General features: G+C 40.8%; 1 protein-coding gene across 1 annotated transcript in view; it reads right to left on the bottom strand.

Moving 5' to 3' along the window:
* The window catches only part of unc5db (unc-5 netrin receptor Db), a gene marked incomplete at its 3' end in the record, with an annotated part of 317,959 nt that overhangs the window by 23,440 nt on the left and 273,940 nt on the right, over window positions 1–20,579 (bottom strand). The window contains exon 12 of the mRNA XM_083979098.1: window positions 15,882–16,053. Within this exon, the coding sequence (XP_083835224.1) occupies window positions 15,882–16,053 (172 nt within the window). The remainder of the gene's footprint in view (window positions 1–15,881; window positions 16,054–20,579) is intronic.

Below are 20,579 nucleotides of genomic sequence, written 5' to 3'. Positions count from 1 at the left end.
TTAGAAGTAACTGAACTGGTCAGAATACTGTTTGAGTTGTTATTGAACATTCCTTTATACTCTACATGTTGACAAGTATTGAGAAACAAGTCAGTGAATTTGGTCTGTTTTGACAGTGACAGTAATATAAAATAACACAAACCTTATTCTAAAATGCTTAAAGGAAGTAACACCACTATGTAAATGCACTTAGAACAATGTTCCAGCTCAGTGAGTGATAAATTACCCTCGGCAGCTTGGCGCCGGACCAGAACTGTATTACAATTCATGAGGACAAATACATATATATACTATGGTGCCAAAAAAACAAAACAAAACACACACACACACACACACTGGATCCAGTTGGAGAACACAGTTCTTCAGCTTGTGTTTTAAAATAAAACCATAGTACTGTTCAGGGAGATGCAACATAAAGTGAGAAATGTTGCCATTTTATTCCCCCACATTCATTTCCGGAGGTGGAACTCCCTTTGTAAATACTTCATGTTTATGCATCGTGTACTTATGCTCTCTGCGTCCTCGTAAGCGCTGTTTAACACAGAGCAGCATGCTGTTGAATAATATGATACCATGACTCTTCTGCAGTGGCACGTACCCTAATGACAGCTGAGATAAAGGTATTTTAATGGCACTGTGTACTTGCTGGTATTATACATTCTACAAACCCTCTCCTCTCTCTCTTTAGGTTAGACCTGAATGGTAAGTCATTATTTTAAAGCCACGACGCTCCAAGCTTCTCTATGCCCTTTTAATATTGGACGGAAATCTCAAAGCAACATGAATTTTGTATTCATTCACCACCACTCCCATTCCTCATTCATAACACTTGCACACATTGAGAAATTGCCCTCTTACACTGAAAATACTTTTCTTTTTTTTTCTTCCTTTTTGTGGCACAATAGCAAACCTACAATGCTTATAAAGGGCAAGGTTAGGTAAACATGGGCCTGAACTGATCGCGCAAAAGAAGAGGAAGAAATACGTACTGACAGAGAGCAGTGACATCTCTGTGAGCTAACAAAGACGCCTGCAGAGCTCTTTAATCTCTGACTGAACGCCCTGAAGAGAGTTGACATGGTTTCTAATCTGCGGGAGCATCGGGCGGCATCTCAGAGAGAGATTATGAAACTGGGCAAACTGGGGAAGAATGAACAAACCTTATTAAAGATTTATAAGATTTCCATGTGATGTAAGATAAAGAAGTAAGATAAAGGAGCTCGTGTCTTCTCCATTATGTACAGGGAGGAGCTCTGTGTCAAGAAAAAGAAAGAAAAAAAAGGAGCGCTGTGGTACTTTGGCCTCGTTATATGCCTTAAAAGCAGCTCAAATGGACTGTGGTTAGTAACAATGCAATATTGCAAATCTTCTTGTGAGTCAACATATTACACAATGTAGACACATGTTTGGTGCCAACCCTTACAGAAAAAACACATGAACGAGTGAAAAGTATGGCACATGGGAAACATGTGGTTTGGGACCAATTTTATGTGATCACATGTGAATTCCCATGTGAACCCATTTTCCACATGTGTTACCATGTAGAGCACATGTGTAAAACATGTTACCCATGTGTAAACAACATGATTACCATGTGCAAAATTTTGCACATGTGAATCACATGTGAAGTTCATGTGGTTTTTCTGTAAGGGAACATTGTGCTGTGATTGTGACTTTGAGGAGGAGTTGATATCAATAGGTGAGTTGGATTCTAATTAGTAGTTTCATGTGTGCTTTGCTGGTTCATTCATTAGCCAGTCCCAGCTGACCCTGGCCAAGGAAGGTCTATTACAAGGCTGACATGCTGGCAAATACAACCATTCACAATGCATGTCCGTGGGAGGAAGCTGGAGTATGTGGAGAAAACCCACACAGGCACAAAGAGAGCATGTGAACTCTACACAGAGACCATCTACCACCCACTAGGTTTGGAACCAGAGTTTTCTTACAGTGAAGTGACAATCATCACCACTATACAGCTGTACTGTCACCAGAAACAATAATTTGAACATTTATGATGTGCTACTACAGAAGCTAAACTCTTGGGGAATATGCAGAATAACAGATCATCATTCCTGGAGATAAATTGATAATATGTGAACTAAGATGAGAAGGGGTTTTGGTGTTAAATTCAGATCATGAGACTAAAACTAAATCAAACCTTTGTTTGATGAACAGCACCATGTCCAACAAAATGATAAAAAATAGAAGTACATACATGTGAAATCACCTGTACCTGGAATTACTTGATTACTAGATTTGCACTACATCTACAGTATATGTTTATATTATCTACGTATATATATTTGTAGTTCTTTTTATATTACTTTTATTGTATATTACTTGATCTTTTGCATCTAAATGTCATTGTGCTTGACAGTAAAAGGGAATTCTAAATTGTAAACTAACTTCCTTGATGCGCTGGGATTACTCACAGCCTCCTATATTACCCCAAAGTACCTCCTGCTCAGAGTTCATGTTGTTCAACCTGCTCTGCCATTAATAAGAAGCATCTAACAACCTGTAGCATCTTGTCTCTGTCTAATCATATTGCTGTGTGATCTAGGAGGAAACTGATTTATTCATTATCTGCATCTAAAATCCACTGAGAATTAGAGAGGAGGCAGCAAGAAAGAACGCAGCAGAGATAGACTAAGAAAACACCCAACACACGCTCATATTGTATGAAGATACACTAGTGGAACATAGAGGGTGTGGATGTCACATTAAGGTCGCTGTCACTTGTCTGTCCTTCACGGTGCAATCAGAAAGGACGAGTGAGCTCCAGGGTTAATGTGACAGTCAACCAGCTGAATATTCACTCACTAATATCAGCACATTATCAGACACTGAAGCCTCACCAAGCCTGAAATATATATTTAAAAAAAGAAAATTGGATAATAATAACAATAATTATATGAAAAAAAAACATGTCAGTGACGGAAATTAGACTCAGATTAAATTTATAATAATAATTTGATTCTATGAATACCAGCAGCAACATTGCAAACTAAATGACTTCTTGAAAAATAATCAATGAAATGAATACCAAAACTGCATCTAAGACTCAGGGATTTTTGACTTGGTTCTGATCTTCATAGGCGCGGAAAACCAAAGCTTCCATTATTTTGCATCTTTGCTCGAGGTAAGAAAGCGGAGCCCGCAGAAGCTGTTCTTGCATATTCTTTACAGCAGCCGTCTCCGGCGCTTAGAAAAACATTATTCAGGACAAAAGCACACAATGTAGAGAGCAGGCAAATCTGACTGGTCTTCCTTTAAATAACAAGCTCTTTTAAGCTCTGACAACCACCACAACAGCCAGGGGCAAACCTGCACTATTCATTATTCTGACCCATGCTCGGCTTGCCAAAACTTTACGTCAGATTTACATTTCCATTACCGCCTGGCTGAATATTCTCTTCATTATTCAGGCCCACTACTTGTCTTGTTATCATGATTCCGGTTCCTGCTCAAATACGCCGCCAAATAATGCAAAGTGATAACAGAGTTTGGGGCTTGTTATGCCTTTAGGTTTGGGATTAAGCTCTTGGGACTTCATCCAGACCAGTAAAAGCAATCTCCTTCCCGGGAGAAGGAAAAAAAAAAGAAAAAAAGGCTGACACAGCTGGAATGAAAACACAGATACATAAAAAGCTGAGAAAACACAAGGTATCCTGTTGCAAAGGAACTGAAAAGACGAACGAGAAATGCCGCTGCTCGGTCATCAGTGCTGCGTTGGGCGTGCGCGTGGACAGTTGCTGTCAGCCAGGGGCGTCACTAGGTTTTAAGGACAGGGGGGGCTTAGTCCCGAGGAGATGCACCGGATGTGAGCGGACGTAGCACAAAATTTCACTAACAGCTCACAACGACTGAGAAATTGCTTTTCAACTTTTTTGGACAGATTTAACAAAGACACAGTAATGTGCAGAGATTTTAGGCAACCATTAGATTTGTAGTTTTATTTCAGTCTGTTTTTAAAAAAAATGAAAGCTAAGACCTGTGAAATTGCTACAGTACAAAATGTCAATGTTTCTTCTCTGCCCTGAAAAAAAAGCATTATTTAAAGTAAAATCTACCTTTGAACTTTGACCACAAAACAACAAAGGTAAAACGCACCTTAGGATTTTGTGACGCTTATTTTTGCTAATCTTTGGTTGCTAGTTTGTGGAGCTTTCATATGACACCCTGTTTGTGCGATTAGCTTGGAGTAGTGACAGAAGCACAAAAGCAGACATGCACTATTTTCACTTGTGTGTTACATGTGTATATAATTGCCTGGGGTTTGTGTTGTGTTTTGTTCGGGTGGCAATGTTTGGTATAGGCTTTTAGCTGAGTTCCTCCCCATCGTTTTTGGTATGCTACATGTTAGGATTGGTGCTTGCGTGCATAGAGATCATCCATACAGCATGCATCTCACACATTTTTTAAAACAAAAAAAAAAACACTTAAGTATTTGGGGGTGGGGGGTTGAGAATATTTTAGAGAGACTTCAGCCCCCTTATAAAATAGGCGTAACGACACCACTGTTGTCAGCACAGAAACAATTTCCACCATTCTCCCGCTGATTGCCTCGTGTCTAAATTCACTGCGCCGTGTCTTTCCTGATCCACTAATCAATACCTGCCTCATCTAACGGGGGTCCCTCCTCTCATCCTCCCCCTCTGACTGACAGCAGCCATGCCTCTTCCTGCCCATTACATGCTGTAATTGTTTCTTTATTTTCCTCCCGTCGGGCCGCTGGTGTTACCTTCATGTGGCCTTATGTCACCCTCTGGACGCACAGAGGACATAATGCCGGATCAATCAGCTCACCACACAAAGCCCCCCCCCAACGCTCTTTTATGGCTCACACGTAATTCACCGGTCACATTTCACGCAGACTAACTGGATCTTTTACCACATAAAGCACAGACAAAAGGCCAGAGAACGCATGGCATCTCATGTCGGGGAATACGACTTTAACAAGACTCACTTTACTGAGCTGAGTGACATCCGGCTACTCTTTAGAACGGGAGAAGAGGCAGTAGGGGGTGGCGGTGGGAGTGGGGGCTGGAGGGGGTTATGACCTTCAGATCATCATCAACCATCTGGTTGTTTACTCCAACCAACCGTGATAGTAAATGACCTCCAGGGTCTTATTCCTCCAGTCCAGAGAGCACGGTGCATTCAGGGAGTGTCCATGTCACTTTTGCTATTCTAACAGTGGACAAACAGCGGCTGCTCCTGGGTCATGGTTCAACAGGGTTTTACTCTATTAATCGATCAGGGGAGCGTTTTGGCCATAACATGCAATTAACCAATCATATTCCATTCCATTTAAAAGCCAGATGCACTTGTTCCTTGGTGGATTGTCATTATGATGATGATGCAGCTCCATGGTGAAGGAATGGCACAAATCACAACATTAGACAACTTATGAGAAATGTAATATGACCAACAAAATGTAGTCTAGCTGAAGATGGGAAACACTTGGACACACTTGTAGAACTTCAAAATAAAAGAAGCACCAAATATATTACATTTCACACTCACCATTATATCCACTTACAGCCCATACAATTGCATACATAAGTTTGGTCAAAATTTCTGTTACAGTAACAGAATTTTTGACCAGGGGTGCCCAAACCTTTGCATGCAACTGTGTATATACTGTATGATATGATTAGATAGATAGATAGATAGATAGACAGACAGACAGACAGACAGACAGACAGACAGACAGACAGTATATATGCTGCATTTATGCCTGATGGCTTTCAGATTTATACAATATGATGAAATATCACTATCACTATCTTAAGAGCTAAATTACTGCAAATGCTTATTGAGCAAAAATACTGTTAAGCAACAGAACATACGGATGAGAGATTTGAGAGATTGAATCACATGACTTCCGGTGGCAAGACGTGAGGACGCCAGCTCCTGCCACGCGTTGTTCCTTTCAGAAAAAATTACTTTGAATTAAGGTAGATCCTTCACCCAAAGTTATTTTACATTGGCTAAAACTTGCTGGCCATCTCAGATATTCTATGCCGTAATTTATGCCTTCTAAATTAGCCTTGCGCAGCACTGGCGGCAACATGATGGATCCTGAATACCTCGGCAAAATGATTAGAGAAATTGTTCGGGAGGAGATCTCAGCGGCACTCGACAACAAGCTTAAACCTATCCACGAGGAACTAGAGAAACTTGAAGTTACTATCAAGTCATGTAAGTCTAAGGTGGAAGACCTGGAAGCTGCGGCGAACGCCATGGAGGAACGATTGTCGGCCGCGGAGAAACTATATAATGACCTGCTGCTTGCAAACGAGCAATTAAAAGACAAGACAGATGCACTTGAAAATCAAAGCAGGAAGTTTAATTTGCGCATACTGGGGCTACAACATGGGGTCGAGGCTGGTAAACCCACCAGCTTTGTTAACAAACTTCTCTACGAATTGTTTGGTGAAGAAGCCCTGGGGCCGCCCCCTTTAGCCAGCATTGCTCACCGCACAGGTGCTACAGCCAAAGATGGGAGCCGCTGCATGATAACGCGGCTGCACAGTTTCGAGGTGAGGCACACGATCCAGCGCCTGACGGGTGAAAAGGGGGGCAAACTGTACTTCAGAGGACAAAGGATCAGCATTTACCCTGATATGACTGCCGAGCTGCGGAAACAACAGGCGGAATTCAACGAGGTGAAAGCACTCCTGCGTAAAGCCGAGCTGAGATGTGGCATTGTGCATCCCGCAAAGTTGCTGGTCACTTTCAACAATAAAACCGTCTCCTTCACTCGCGCAACAGAGGCTATGGATTTCTATGAGAAGCAAGTGAAAACCACGCTTACAAAGGCCAGCTCCACTGCGGATTTAACACCTTCAGGCTGACCATCTCACCCCCCCAGCCTGGACAGTTGAAGGTGGAAGTATGGCCGTGACCAGGTATGAATGTATTAAAAAAAAAAGAAAAAAAAAAAGGATTTTTTTTTTTTCCTCTTCGTTCCTGCTTTTTTTTTTTTTTCCTCTTCAATTTTTTCTTTTTTCTCTTCTTCCCTTTTTTTGTGGAGGAGTGTTTTTTTTTTTTTCTCCCTCTCTTTTTGGAATATGACAGAAACACTAGTGACGATCAACTGTCTTCCTGTTTTTTTTGGGGGGTGGGGGGAGTTCGAGAGTCAACAATCACTATCATGAAATAACTTTCCGGAGCCCCCCCCCCCCCCCCCCCCCCCTCCTTTATGGACTATGACAGAAGACACGGACAATTAGGCTAAGTGTTTTTGGGAAGTATTCGATGTTATTTGATTGAACAGCTGTATTTTTACTTTTTTTGGAAAGCTTACAAAGGATGGGCTAAATAATATCTAGGTCCACTACCATTTCTCTTTTCACTTTTTTATTTTTTCTGTATTTTTGTCCATTATTAGTATTTTTCATTTTATTTATTTATCTACTTACAATTCATTTATTGATTTGTTTACTCGTTTAATTTATTTATTCTTTTTTTTTTCTTTTCTCTCTTTTTTTTATATAGGCCTGCCTATAGCTTGTTCTCTTTGGTTAGTATTAGTTATTAGTTTATTTCTTTAAACTTTTTTTTTTTTTCCATACTTTCTCTTATTTAATTTGTGTTATTATTATTATTATTATTATTATTATTATTATTATTATTATTATTATTATTATTATTATTATTATTATTATTATTATTATTATTTTATTTTTATTTAGTTACTATTTTCAATATTTCACCAGTATGGGTTAGGGTGAAGGGAATTTAAATTAGGAACCGCGTGAGGGGAAATGCCCTGTTTGTCACAGCTCTGCTAGTGTTGTGGGGCAATAGGAGTCAACAAGATGGGGCAAATAAGGATTGGGATTGTACAAAGTTTATGCATTTTATGTTTTTTCCCCATTTTTGTGTTGGGGTGGGAGGGAGGGTGGAGTGTTGGAAGAGGGTTGTGGGCTTTAGAGTGGGAATACTCTGGCTTAAGAAGAGGGAGGGGAGGGGAGTTGGGATTCATGCTGGTATTAGAGTGAGACCTACCTCGAATGTGTATGCTGCATTCTTATATGTTACTGTACCTATATCCTCTCTTTTCTGTTTTTGTTTTACTTCCATATTAAAGTAGTTTAATGATGTCAGGCTTATCTATTCTATCATGGAATGTACAGGGTATAAACGAAGCGAAAAAACGTTGTAGCTGTTTACAGATACTAAGGAAAAAGAAGGTGGACATTGCATTATTACAAGAAACCCATTTGATGCAGCAAGATATTAGCAAAATCAACAACACTATGTTTAAAGTAGTATCATATTCATCAGCAAATAACAAAACTAAGGGAACAATTATATTATTTCGCTCTAATCTCCAAATTAATATTGTGGGGAAAGGCAGCGACCAAGAAGGTAGGATTGCTTATGTCAAAACTATGATTGAAGGGGAAAAAGTTGCTTTTCTTTCAGTATATGCCCCCAATGTATATGATAGGTCTTTTTATTCATCTTTACATCAAATTCTCCAGGAAGTTAATGAATTTAAACTTTTTTTAGGGGGCGACTATAACACTATTATCGATCCTTTAATGGATAAAACAACTAAGAGTAATGTTTCCCCAAACACTCTGGCACTACGTAACTTAATTTCAGATTATGGTCTCTTGGATATATGGAGAACACAAAATCCCAAAACAAGAGAGTATACATTCTATTCGTGCAGACATGGTTCCTTCTCAAGGATAGACTATATCTTCATCTCATCTCAATTGGTCCATCGGGTTCAGAAAGCCGAAATAATACATATGTCTCTGTCTGACCATCACGCCAATCTGTGTGTTTTCTTATTAACTGCATCTTCCAGCCGTGCAACACGTTGGCGGTTTAATACTAGTCTTTTGCGAAATTTGGACTTTATTAATCAGTTTAGAGAAGGGCTAAGAGAATTTTTATCCATTAATAAAGGCTCGGTTTCGGACGCGAGAATTATGTGGGATGCCACAAAAGGTTTTATACGGAACAACTCCATAGCGTTTGCCTCCGGTCAAAATCGGAAGCAATTGAAAGAAATAAATAATTTGGAACATCATCTTTCTTCCTTAATCCATCAACAACAAAACAGTTTCTCTACCGAAAGGGAGAAAGAGTTATCCATAATCAAATTAAAATTAAATACTCTTCTTAGCCAGAGGTCTGAATTTTTAATACACAGAGTTAGACAATCCCATTATTTAGATGGTAGCAAACCAAGTTTTTTACTAGCAAGTAAATTGCGCAATAATGATCGCTTGTCCGTTATATCATCAATACAGTCTGAAGAGGGCATAATTTTACATGACCCTCAATTGATTAATCAGCAATTTAGAAAGTTCTATCAAGAATTATACCAGAATGAAATAGATGAAGCTGAGGGCTTAACAACTGAATTAATGAACTCCTTCTTTGAAAATTTGTGTTTACCCCAGCTTACAAAAGAGGAGTGTAAGCCCTTAGACGATAAAATTACTTTAAATGAACTATTTGAATCATTGAAACAGATGAAAAAAGGCAAATCGCCCGGATTAGATGGCATCCCGCCAGAATTATATCTTGAGTTCTGGTTGGATTTAGGACCAATTATGCTTGATATGATCGATGCATCTCTCCAGAAGGGATTTTTCAACAGGGACGTTAATACAGCTATTATTTCCCTTTTGTGTAAGGCAAACAAAGATCCAACTAATTGTTCGAGTTATAGGCCAGTGTCATTGTTAAATTCTGATGTGAAATTGTTTGCCAAAACCCTAGCCAATAGATTAAATTTAGTAATTCCTAAGCTCATCCATCCTGATCAATCAGGCTTTGTTAAGAATAGGTTTGCATCAGACAATGTCAGAAGATTACTGCATATTATACACGCTTCTCCTAAATTGTGTCCCCTGCCTGCAGTATTATCTATTGACGCAGAAAAGGCGTTCGATCATCTCGAATGGAGCTTCCTGTGGTTTGCACTGGAACACATGGGCTTTAGTGGACAATTTATTCATATGTTAAAAGTTCTGTATAATAATCCTACAGCGATGGTGTTGACGGGGAACCAGTGTTCCTCTCCATTTCCCATAGGTAGAGGAACTCGCCAAGGCTGCCCCCTCTCTCCACTTTTATTTATTTTATCTTTGGAACCGCTGGCACAAAAAATTCGCCAGTGCCAAAATATAAATTCTGGTGGGGAAAGTGCATAACTCCATTTCATTATATGCAGATGATATTTTATTATATTTCAGTAATGTGATTCATGATTTGCCTCACAGTAATAAAATAATTTCATTATTCAGTAGTATTTCAGGTTATAAAGTAAATTTGAATAAATCAGCACTTTTACCTTTGAAGGATGTTTCAGAATACTCAGATTTGCACACAGAAATCCCAGTAGTTCCGCAATTTAAGTATCTTGGGGTTGATATTTTCTCTACTCTTGACAAAATTACTAATAAGAATTATAAACGACTATTTGACTTAGTTAAAGGGGACCTGGAGAAATGGTTCGATCATAAATCATTGTCATTAAGTAGCCGAATATCAGTTATTAATATGATGGTCTTACCCAAGATAAATTTTCTGTCCAGTATGTTGCCCTTACCTTCGCCGGTCCGCTATTGGGAAAGGACCCAGAGTCTTGTGGCAAAGTTTTTGTGGTCGGGAAAACGACCTAGAATTGGGGGTACGGTACTTCAGCAGGGCAAACAGCTAGGGGGATTTGGGTTGCCCAATTTTAATTTATACTATTTATCATTTATGTTCCGCCCTTTAAGAAACTGGTTCTTTCAAGATGTGAACCCTTCGTGGCTCCAGATGGAGCAGGATATTGTTTCTCCTTACAAATTGGAAGAATTAACCTTTTGTGGTCTACCCTCCAGATACTGTCAAACAAAATTTGGCCCTATAGTCGCCCATTCTATACGGATCTGGCGGGAAGTGGAGAAATTGGGTGGCTGGGAGATGCAGTGGCACACGCAGACACCAATTTTTAGAAATCAGCTGCTATGCTTGGAGAGGAAACCAATTATTTATTCCCCATGGTCTAACTCTGGTATCCGTATTTTATCTCATATTATAGACGACAGAGGACTTAGGTCATATGAAGATCTCAAGAGCTTATATAATCTACCCAGATCTTCCTTTTATTTTTATTTACAGTTGAGACATGCTATCTTAGCTCATGGAGTTCCATGTAACATGCCTCTTCTCGAACATCCCCTTCTCAAGCTTTTAGGCATGGAATCTAAATCCAGAGGTCTGGTATCCACTCTGTATCAAAAAATACAAGAAGCTAAAGGCCATACACTGGGGGTGACCAAAGTGTGGAATGTTGATTTGAAGGAATATAACCAAGTTATTGATTGGAAGAGAGTATGGGGAAACATTAAGATTACGTCACGGAATTTCAATTATCAAATGATTCATTATAAATTTATTCACAGATTTTATTTAACACCCAGGAAACGCTGCCAACTTCAACTTTGCTCCACTCCCACTTGCCCCTTGTGTAACCGTAACCAAATAGGAACTTATTGTCATATGATGTGGCAATGTCCGGAGGTGGAGCTTTTTTGGTTTCAAGTAGCATCCCTGATGGGAGATATAATTGGGATCAACATACCGTGTAATCCGATTGTTTTGCTGCTAAACGATGACTCTCAATTAGTACTTAAGTTTACTCAGAAGAAACTACTTTTCTTAGGCCTGACGGCAGCTAAGAAGATGTTAATACAGAGGTGGAAACCGCCACACACACTCAATATCTCTCGATGGACTGCCTTACTGTACGACATTACTTCTCTGGAGCTTTCGATTGCTCGATCGAATGGGGCTATAACGAATAGCATTGAGGTCCTGTCTAAGGCATTGGAGAAGATTAGACTTAAGTCACATAGACAAAACTGGTTAGTCGATAGGGCTTAGTCCCCCATGTATGAACTATAAAAGTGTATGAAGATGTCTGGGTAAATTTGTGCATAGGGAATTGGGAGTTAAGGGGTACCTGTATGGTATGTTTGGTATGTATGTATGTTGAATATTTGGGGGATACTACTGGCAGTGTGAACTGATAAGATCACCCTTATCTCAGGATGGTCATTTTTATTTTTTATTTTTACTTTTTACTATTACTTAATTATTTATTTCCATTATTACTGGTGTACTCTTTGGACATTTGTTAGTAGAAGAGGAGAGGGACAAGGGGACTTGACATTTCTGTGTTAATTAATTGAACTGTATGTGATGTACTTCCCCCTTTATGTTCAGAGACTAAATCCAGCAAGGGGAAGGGGAGGGGAGGGAAATAAGCCAGAGGGGTAGGGGTGGTATGGGTGGGATAAGGGTGGGACAATAGCCCACATGGTTATGACATACTCATTTTGTATATGATGTATGGTGGTATATGTACGATGTACGGTGGTATATATATATATGATTTAAGGTGGTGTATGTATATATGTCAATTAAGTAACTATGAATTTGATTTAATGTGGGGATATTGTAAAACGGGCGGGGGGGATGAAATAATAAAAACTTGATCACAAAAAAAAAAGCAACAGAACATACTGTATATCTGGTCAACATTTTTGTTAGTTTGTCTGCATCAGTCTGCAGGTTGGTGCTGAGCTGCTTCACTGAAACAAGCTGCCTGTTGCCACCGGAGACAAGGTGATCTGGTGAGAAACTCACAGGCCAGGGTGTCAAAAAACAAGCCGGATCATTACGAGTGACTTTGTTGCTATGAGTGACCCCTTTCACACAATACAGTCATTTGTGCCATTGTTAAGATAAACCATACTGGCTTTAAGAGGAAGCAGGCAGGTATCATTAGAACACTAACTTTTATTTGAGTTATAATGAAATGTTTCTTCTCTTTCTTTTGTTGCCCTTTTCACCTGATGTGAACGTCCAGATGTTGCAGCTGTGTGTAGACATCAACGATTTTTATGTGTAGAGGTCGCATGTAATTACTTGATCTAACTATTGTATTTCATCTGAACAAGACAGGTGGTCAGTGGGTGGAAAATGTTCTCATTTAAACACTGATTCACGTACAAATCAGCTCCTGTCACTAGCGGACACGGTACAGTGATTCCAAACTTCAACGGAGCAATATTGGATGGCAAGATTACAGAGGGACCTCCGCGGTACAGACACTTTTATTTTGAAACTTTGAGAAGTCTTTTCATGTGTTTACAGAATCTGTTGACCTCTGTGGATTTACGCCGCCCCTCATTCCTTTTGACATTTAGGGTGTATTCAGACTTGGCTCATTTGGAGCAGTTGTTTCGAAACAGGGAGAGTTTAACCCCAAATATTGGTTTGTTTGGACGTATGTGAACACAGCAATCAGGCTTTGATGTGGAATAATAGAAGTGGGCCGAGTTCACTTACAGTAGAAGAGTCTCGGCTTGTTTCCATTCGGGCCCTGAAGCCGTTCGATTGTAGTGAGAACATAATCAACTCCACGACTGGGCGCACTGGTTCAGGCTAAAAATACATCCCTATGACTCAGGCCTTAATTTTCAGGCCTATCGAGACCTCTCAAAATGTCTGTGAAGGATTGCTTCTGGAACTCCTAGAGGTTTCCTAGAGGTGCTCTTTGGATAGGAAAATTAGTCAGTTTGACTCCCTGACGAAGGCTTGTAGGCTAAAACGTGTAGGTGTTTTTAAAGGCTAAAGATGACCAAGCCACAGGAAACCATAGGAATAAAGGCTTTTCACTTTTAAAAGAGAGTGCCTTGGAGATTCTTTAGCAATACTAAATAACTTTCATTCTTGGTTGAGATTGGCGACGCCAGTGGACCAAAGCGGTAGTGTTTTGCCTAAAAGGAAGACCCCATTTCCCATGAGCACCGGGGCAGAGTGTCATAAACATCCTGATCTCCCGGTCGCGTGCAACAACTCGGTGCTGACCTGTTGATCTGCCTATTTTGTGATTTTACAATCAGTATCTCCTCGTTCATGGTGTCAACGGGGTGAAATGGTGTCTGATCCGCCCTAAACACAGTGTATTTTATTTTGAAAATGAAATGAGTGTTTTGTATTGTACTTTGTACACAATTTCCTGTCCCGCACGAGCTGCTCTGTGCTGACTTTATGCGGAGGGCTGCCGGATGCCGGAGCCATGACACAGCCGTTCCGCATCCAGTGGAATTTGCCCGTTATTATGCCTCTTTCATTTTTTAGACAAAACTTTTAATTTCTTTGGTTTTCTTGCTGCTTCTGCCATGATAGCAGTAATCCCACATAGGCATTCACATCAACTTCCGTCTTTTTAACGAATAGGGAAAGGGGGGAGAGATGTATGCCGTAAAGCAGTCAGCACATTTCTAGTTTTTTTGTGTGGAGGGGTTCCTACCACCCACCTCGAAGCTGTTTAGTGCCAGTGAAGGCGATACAGGCCATGACAGAGGTGTCATTCAACCTGTTGTAAGTCCATGTACCATCACCAGGCTTGGGGAGTAACGGGCTACATGTAACGGCGTTACGTAATCAGGATACAAAAAAAGGGTAACTGTAGTCCGTTACAAGTACAGAAAAAAAACCCGTAATCAGATTACCGGTACATTTGATAAAAACGGAGATTACTTAGCTGATTACTTCACATTTTAAAAATCAACCACAGGCTATAGAGCGGCCGTAGAAGCCACTCGCCGTCTCGTTGTAGTTTCAGAGGTGAGGCACACAGACACCTTCTGCCCATACGGTGTGTGTGTGGCTGAGGCTCCGCTGCCTCATTCATTGCGTAACTCTACTGAGTGTGAGCGGCACGTAAGTTCACGTTGCTTTCGTGAATTGTAAACAAAGACGGCCCCTCGGTTTTAGCGTCCAGCAGTTTAGCAGCTAATTCAACAGCAGTGATGGATAACTGTACCGGAGAGGCTAAACAACTTCATGAGCTTCATTTGAGGAATAAACGGCAGCTTTTACCTGACGGAGACCGACGCCTGAGCTACGGTAGCTAACAGCTAGCAGGTTATTTCTCTCTCTCTCCCTCTCTTCTGCACACACACACACACACACACACACACACACACACACACACACACACACACACACACACACACACACACACACACACACACACACACACACACACACACACACACACACACACACACACACACACACACACACCAGGTTGTCTGTCATATCTGTTGTAAATCTTGTAATAGGCTACTAGCTTGTTGAGTACAGTTAACATTATTGTTGCTTCGGTTTGAGTGTGTATTAACTCGTGGTTTGTGCCGCGGCTGTCACTAATGTTGATAAAGTGATGATTTACAATCGAGAGTTTATCCATTGTGTTTTACTTTGAAATTTAGCGGATGCTCGGTGCGTTTCATTTCCTGTTTCCTCTGCGTGGATTGATGCGTGATGGCTGCGTGACTGAATTTGCATGTTTGGTATTAAAGTTATCCAAAAGTAACTAAATGTAATCCGTTACATTACTTTAATTTTGTAGTACTTAGAGTAAGTTACTAATTACATTTTCTAACAGGTAACTTGTAATTGTACTGGAATACATTTTTAAAGTAACCCTTCCAACCCTGACCATCACACAAGTTCTGGAAATATTACATGAAGGTTGCAAAGTTACTTAGTGTTGCTTTAACTACCATTGAGACCTCTATTCCATCTATTCCATGACACAGTTGGTTTTGTGCATGGCATTTGTTTACAACTTTGGACCGCTTGGGACTGTTACCGTGTGAACACAAATTACCCAAAAGAAGAATGCAACAATTGTATCGGTTTAGCCGCTGAAAAGGACCAAAGCAAACGAGCCACAGGTCTGAATACATCCTTGGCTTCAATGGCCGACAACACGTCCAAGCCCGGCTAATACCTCGATGGGCTTTGCTGTAACTTTGACAAGCAGCTCTCACCTCCCACTTGCTGTCCTGGGTTCTCCTCTTGAGCTGGATGTTCCAGTTCTCGGCGTCGACCTCGGCACAGTGAGCGATGGTCATGGCCACCGGGCAGAGAAGGTCCAGGCCTGGAGGACCGTACGTCACCTCTGGGCCCAGGAGGATTTCACAGCCGTCCAGCGTTTGGACACTAAACGACACAAACAAACACACACAGGCACATAGGAGCAGAATGAGTGAAGTGTAAAATAAAAAATAAAAAATACAGGAGGAAGAAGTTGAAGTGTTGCAGGATGACTCTGTTATCCTGTAATTGTGTCTTTTTGATGGATGCTGTGATCCTAAGTGCGTCATAAATGTATTTCTCTTTATTGCAGGTATAGGAGTTGTTTGCACAGCTGTCCTCTGATTTTTCAACATCTATGCAATAATTTACTGCGCCGCAAGACCGAGAGATGAAACGCTTTAACTGGCTCTGGACTTTTATTTTTGTGAATCTCTCCAGAGTGATCCATAATTTGTGACGGGAAATAAACTCTCCAACAACAACCAAAAAAAAAAAAGGAAAGGAGCTCTTGTTACCTTGCACCTGGTGCTGCGCTTATTCTTTGCTTGGAGCATCTGTGATCTTCACACGACTTTTCCATACTTAACATTCTCTATTTATTATCTGAGAGCCGTTAGATGTGCTGCTTAACATCTCTCTTTGAGCCTCGGCCGCTGCATGAGAAACAACCAGCTAATGAGCTCAGCTTATGAGAAGAGGTGGGCTTGTAGAGAATACACGCCCGCAGGCCGGTTCCAACTTCCAGGTCTGGCTTTCCTGTGCGGACTCTCGCTCCTCAAAGTTCAAGTTACCGCTACACACACACACACACACACACACACACACACACACACACACACACACACACACACACACACACACGAGTCGTTGCTGCTGGAATTCATTCCAGCTCAGGTGAAGAAGTCACCGGTGGAGAGTGCTCATTAAAAGCAGCTCACAGCAAACATGTCTGGCCAAGTGAACGGTGGCTGCAGCAGCAACACAGCACAGGCAGTTGGTTTTTAGACAACAACAGAAAAAAACGTGCAGGAAGGGTCATGACACCAGAGAGCGACACCTTCGGGGAGCTTTTTGGGGCTCGTTAAGAGTTATTACAGATCTGAGCATTGATTTGTTAAAGACTTCCTCCCCTGGAATTAAAAGCGAAGTTGCGGCGACGGAAGAAGCGGCTTTAACAAGCTGGGAGTGCATTGGGGCTGTTCGAGTGGAGGATTAGTCACACAATCTGCTGTTAAAGACAGCCTGCATATTAATGAACTTCTAGTTTTTAGGTCAATTTTTATTTATCAGTCATGATGGCACGGAACCCAAGCTGACATCAGATCATGTACTGTAAATCAAACTTTGCTTAGTATTGTATAAATACCCATGAACCTGTCATTGATTTCAGTGAGAATGCTTTTTTGGCAAAGATGTTACAAAAAGTTTTAAAAAGAAAAGTAGGTTTAACAGATTGGAGGAAATTCTTTTTCTTCATCAATGAGGCAGTGTGGACAGGGAACATGACAGAGAGGTGAGAACAACATGGCTGCTTGGCTGGAGCAGAACTCTGGATGTGACAGTTATGTGCTACATAGTGTAAATTAACCACCAGTCTGTGGGGACGCCCCACCTTATTATAGAAGTGTTTGACCACGGCCACTCAATGACACATTCTCTGGAGAATACTGCAGCGCACACGGTGGAATGCTTCTGCTGACCTGTCACTTTTTCAGTTATTACTCCTAATATCTGTATTTTATCTTTTTTTTTTGTTTGCATTTCAGTGTAAAGATCTCTGTGAAGATTCACTGTAAAAATGTGCAGTTATAAATTGTCTTTTAAAAGGGATAGTTCAACATTTTGGCAAATTCATGCAAAAATGCTGATGCGCGTTCCCGCCGGGAGCAGTTTTTCGGCAATTTGCCTCAAAAACTACTCTCTCTCTCGTTATGTTCCGTTATTATCTCATAGCGTGGTGAATGTGCAGGTCACAACTTGTCCACCAGAGCGTTTTGGAGTTGTTGGATTGTGTATTTGATGAGTTTGATGAGGAAAACAAAGAAATCCCATTAGCCTCCGTAGTGTAGCTCTGAGCAGCTCACGGCTCTGCTCTGCCGTTCTTAAAATACAGTAGCTTGCACTGACAATTAGGGCTGCCCCCGACCAAAGATTTTGTTGGTCGACCAGTAGTCGTCACTTATGGCGATTAGTCGACTAATCGACCCCCCACCTTGACGAAAAAAAAAATAAAAATAAAATAAATTTAAAATTTAAATTTTTTTTTTTTTTTTTTCTTTCCGCCCGCGGTCAGGTTGAGAATTAATTAATTAATGCTCGTGACTCCGGCCGTGTTGGGTCCGAGATTCAACAACAAGCCGGTCGGGTTTCACCGTTATAGAGAGCCTAAGCGGAAGCAGGAAGTAACGGTCACCATGGGACCTCAACTCTGAAAAACTCGCCATTCAAATGAACGGGACTGAAAATTTTATTTCGTGATCCGTTTGAATTGTGCCATGAGAAAAAAATATGTCCTCTACCTGTTTAAAACATCACGTTTCATCCCGAGAAATCAGCAGTTTGTTGTAAAGCTATTGTAGAATAAAATTCAGAAGAATCTGTAAGCAGAAAGACTACAAGTCGCGTAGGTGACGTCACACACCAAATGCCGCCCTTTCCCGTGTCAGTTGGTGACGTATTTTCTGTGGGACACAGATCTGTAGTCCGTAGAGCGGTCTTTACACAAAATACATTCTTCTGTTGCCGTTTTACGATAAACGGCTGATTTCTCGGGATGAAACGTGATGTTTTAAACAGGTAGAGGTCATATTTTTTTCTCATGGCGCAATTCAATCGGATCACGAAATAAAAGTTTCAGTCTCATTCATTTGAATGGCGAGTTTTTCCGAGTTGAGGTCCCATGGCGCCGTTACTTCCTGCTTCCGCTTAGGCTCTCTATTACCGGCAGAATGCCCGTTTATCACCAATAAACACAGTAGATGAGGAGGGTAAAAAGTTACTGAGCTCAGGCTGTGTGACGGGGGTGCGGGGGTGGGGGTCCGCGGCGTGGAGCGGTGCGGGCATAGACATGTGTCTATGGGTGCGGGTCTCTGACTGCAGCGGGGACCATCATGGATCTGCTCAGTGACACTGACACTGACCGCCGGTGAGCGCTGTGGGACGGGACCGGGGCTCAGACAGCACCGATAACGGTGACAGCGGTGAGAGAGACAGGCTGTGTTCGAAACCGCATACTTCTCCTACTACTCGTACTACTCATACTAACGATTTGAGTATGCAGTATGTTCACACTGCGCAGTATGCGATTTGCAGTAGGCGAGAAGTTCCCGGATGCATACTAGATTCGGCCGAAATGTTGAGTATACATCATGAGGTCACTACTCATACTCAAACTACCCAAGATGCAACGCAACGTGACGTCAAGGACCGCCTCTTCCTTGCTTTTTTTTTTTTTTTTTTTTTTCTTTTTCTTTATTTTGTGTTCAAAGTGTACAAAGAGTGTCAAACACTGACACATAACACAACACGAGAGCTGTTTCATATTCAGAAAGACAATGGATAAAATAAATAAATACCACAAGGATCTCATTCAAATAAGTAGAAAATGAAGAAAATTAGACAAACAGAAACAAAACAAAAATAAATAAATATTGTCATGTCAATACATAGGTGTGTAATAATCACTGTTAACAAATTCCATTAAATGTCAGGAAGTACAATAAATACCTTTTCGTAGTTTTCTAAAAAAGTTGTGTTCTTCTTATCTTTAACTAAGGCTAGGGATTTATAGAGAGAATTGAATTCAATTAAAAAATGAGAAAAGGTTGGTTTGGAGGTTGCAAACTTTTGCTTATGAATAAAGTATTTACCAAATAAAATGAAAAAATTAACTAAATACTGAAGACTCCTGTTCTTCTTATTTTCATAATAACATATAACATCTTTAAGGGAGAAGCAGTATGACATGTTTACATGGGAGAAAATATAAGAACACAAGTCTGACCAAAATTTCATTGTTACATTACATTCAAAAAACAGATGATTTAAAGTTTCTTCAGTATGGCCACAGAAAACACAGGAGCTGTCCAAATCTATACATTTTGAAATAATCCCCAGTCCAGAGCAAGTATGATGTAGCGAAGACGGCGGGCGGATCTTCGTCTCAGAGCAGGCAAAACTCTCCGGTAAGGCATTTTGAACGGGCAAATTCCGTTAACGGCACACGGTCCAAACGGCGTTTCCAAGCTAGCCACAGTGGGGACAGGTTCACTTCCTGTTTATAAAGTAAGAGCACTGACGTCATTGTAACGGCTTTCTTTATGGTCAATTGCAACGGGTGCTTTATTTTGACACAGCAACCGGAAGTACAGTGCTCACTACGGCTGGTTTTACTACCGCCAGAGAAGTCCGACTTCGTCCGACTAAAATTGTAAATAGGTGTTATTTTGTCATTTTTTCAACACCATGGGGATACGAAGTAGTACTTTCTCGCCTGAAAATGTTTCAAATGTTGCTGAAGTTATATATTTACACAGTTTAGAGCTTAAGTGAAATCAGCTTCAGGGCAGCTGATTTCGGCTCGGGCAGGAGCGAAATGCATTGTGGGTTATCATAGTACGCAGCAGTGTGAACGCTCTGCATACTGTATG

This window comes from Trachurus trachurus (assembly GCF_905171665.1).
Source record: "Trachurus trachurus genome assembly, chromosome: 9".
Classification (NCBI taxonomy): Eukaryota; Metazoa; Chordata; class Actinopteri; order Carangiformes; family Carangidae; genus Trachurus; species Trachurus trachurus.
The sequence above is the reverse complement of the archived record's forward strand: the minus strand, read 5'-3'. Positions and strand labels throughout refer to the sequence as shown.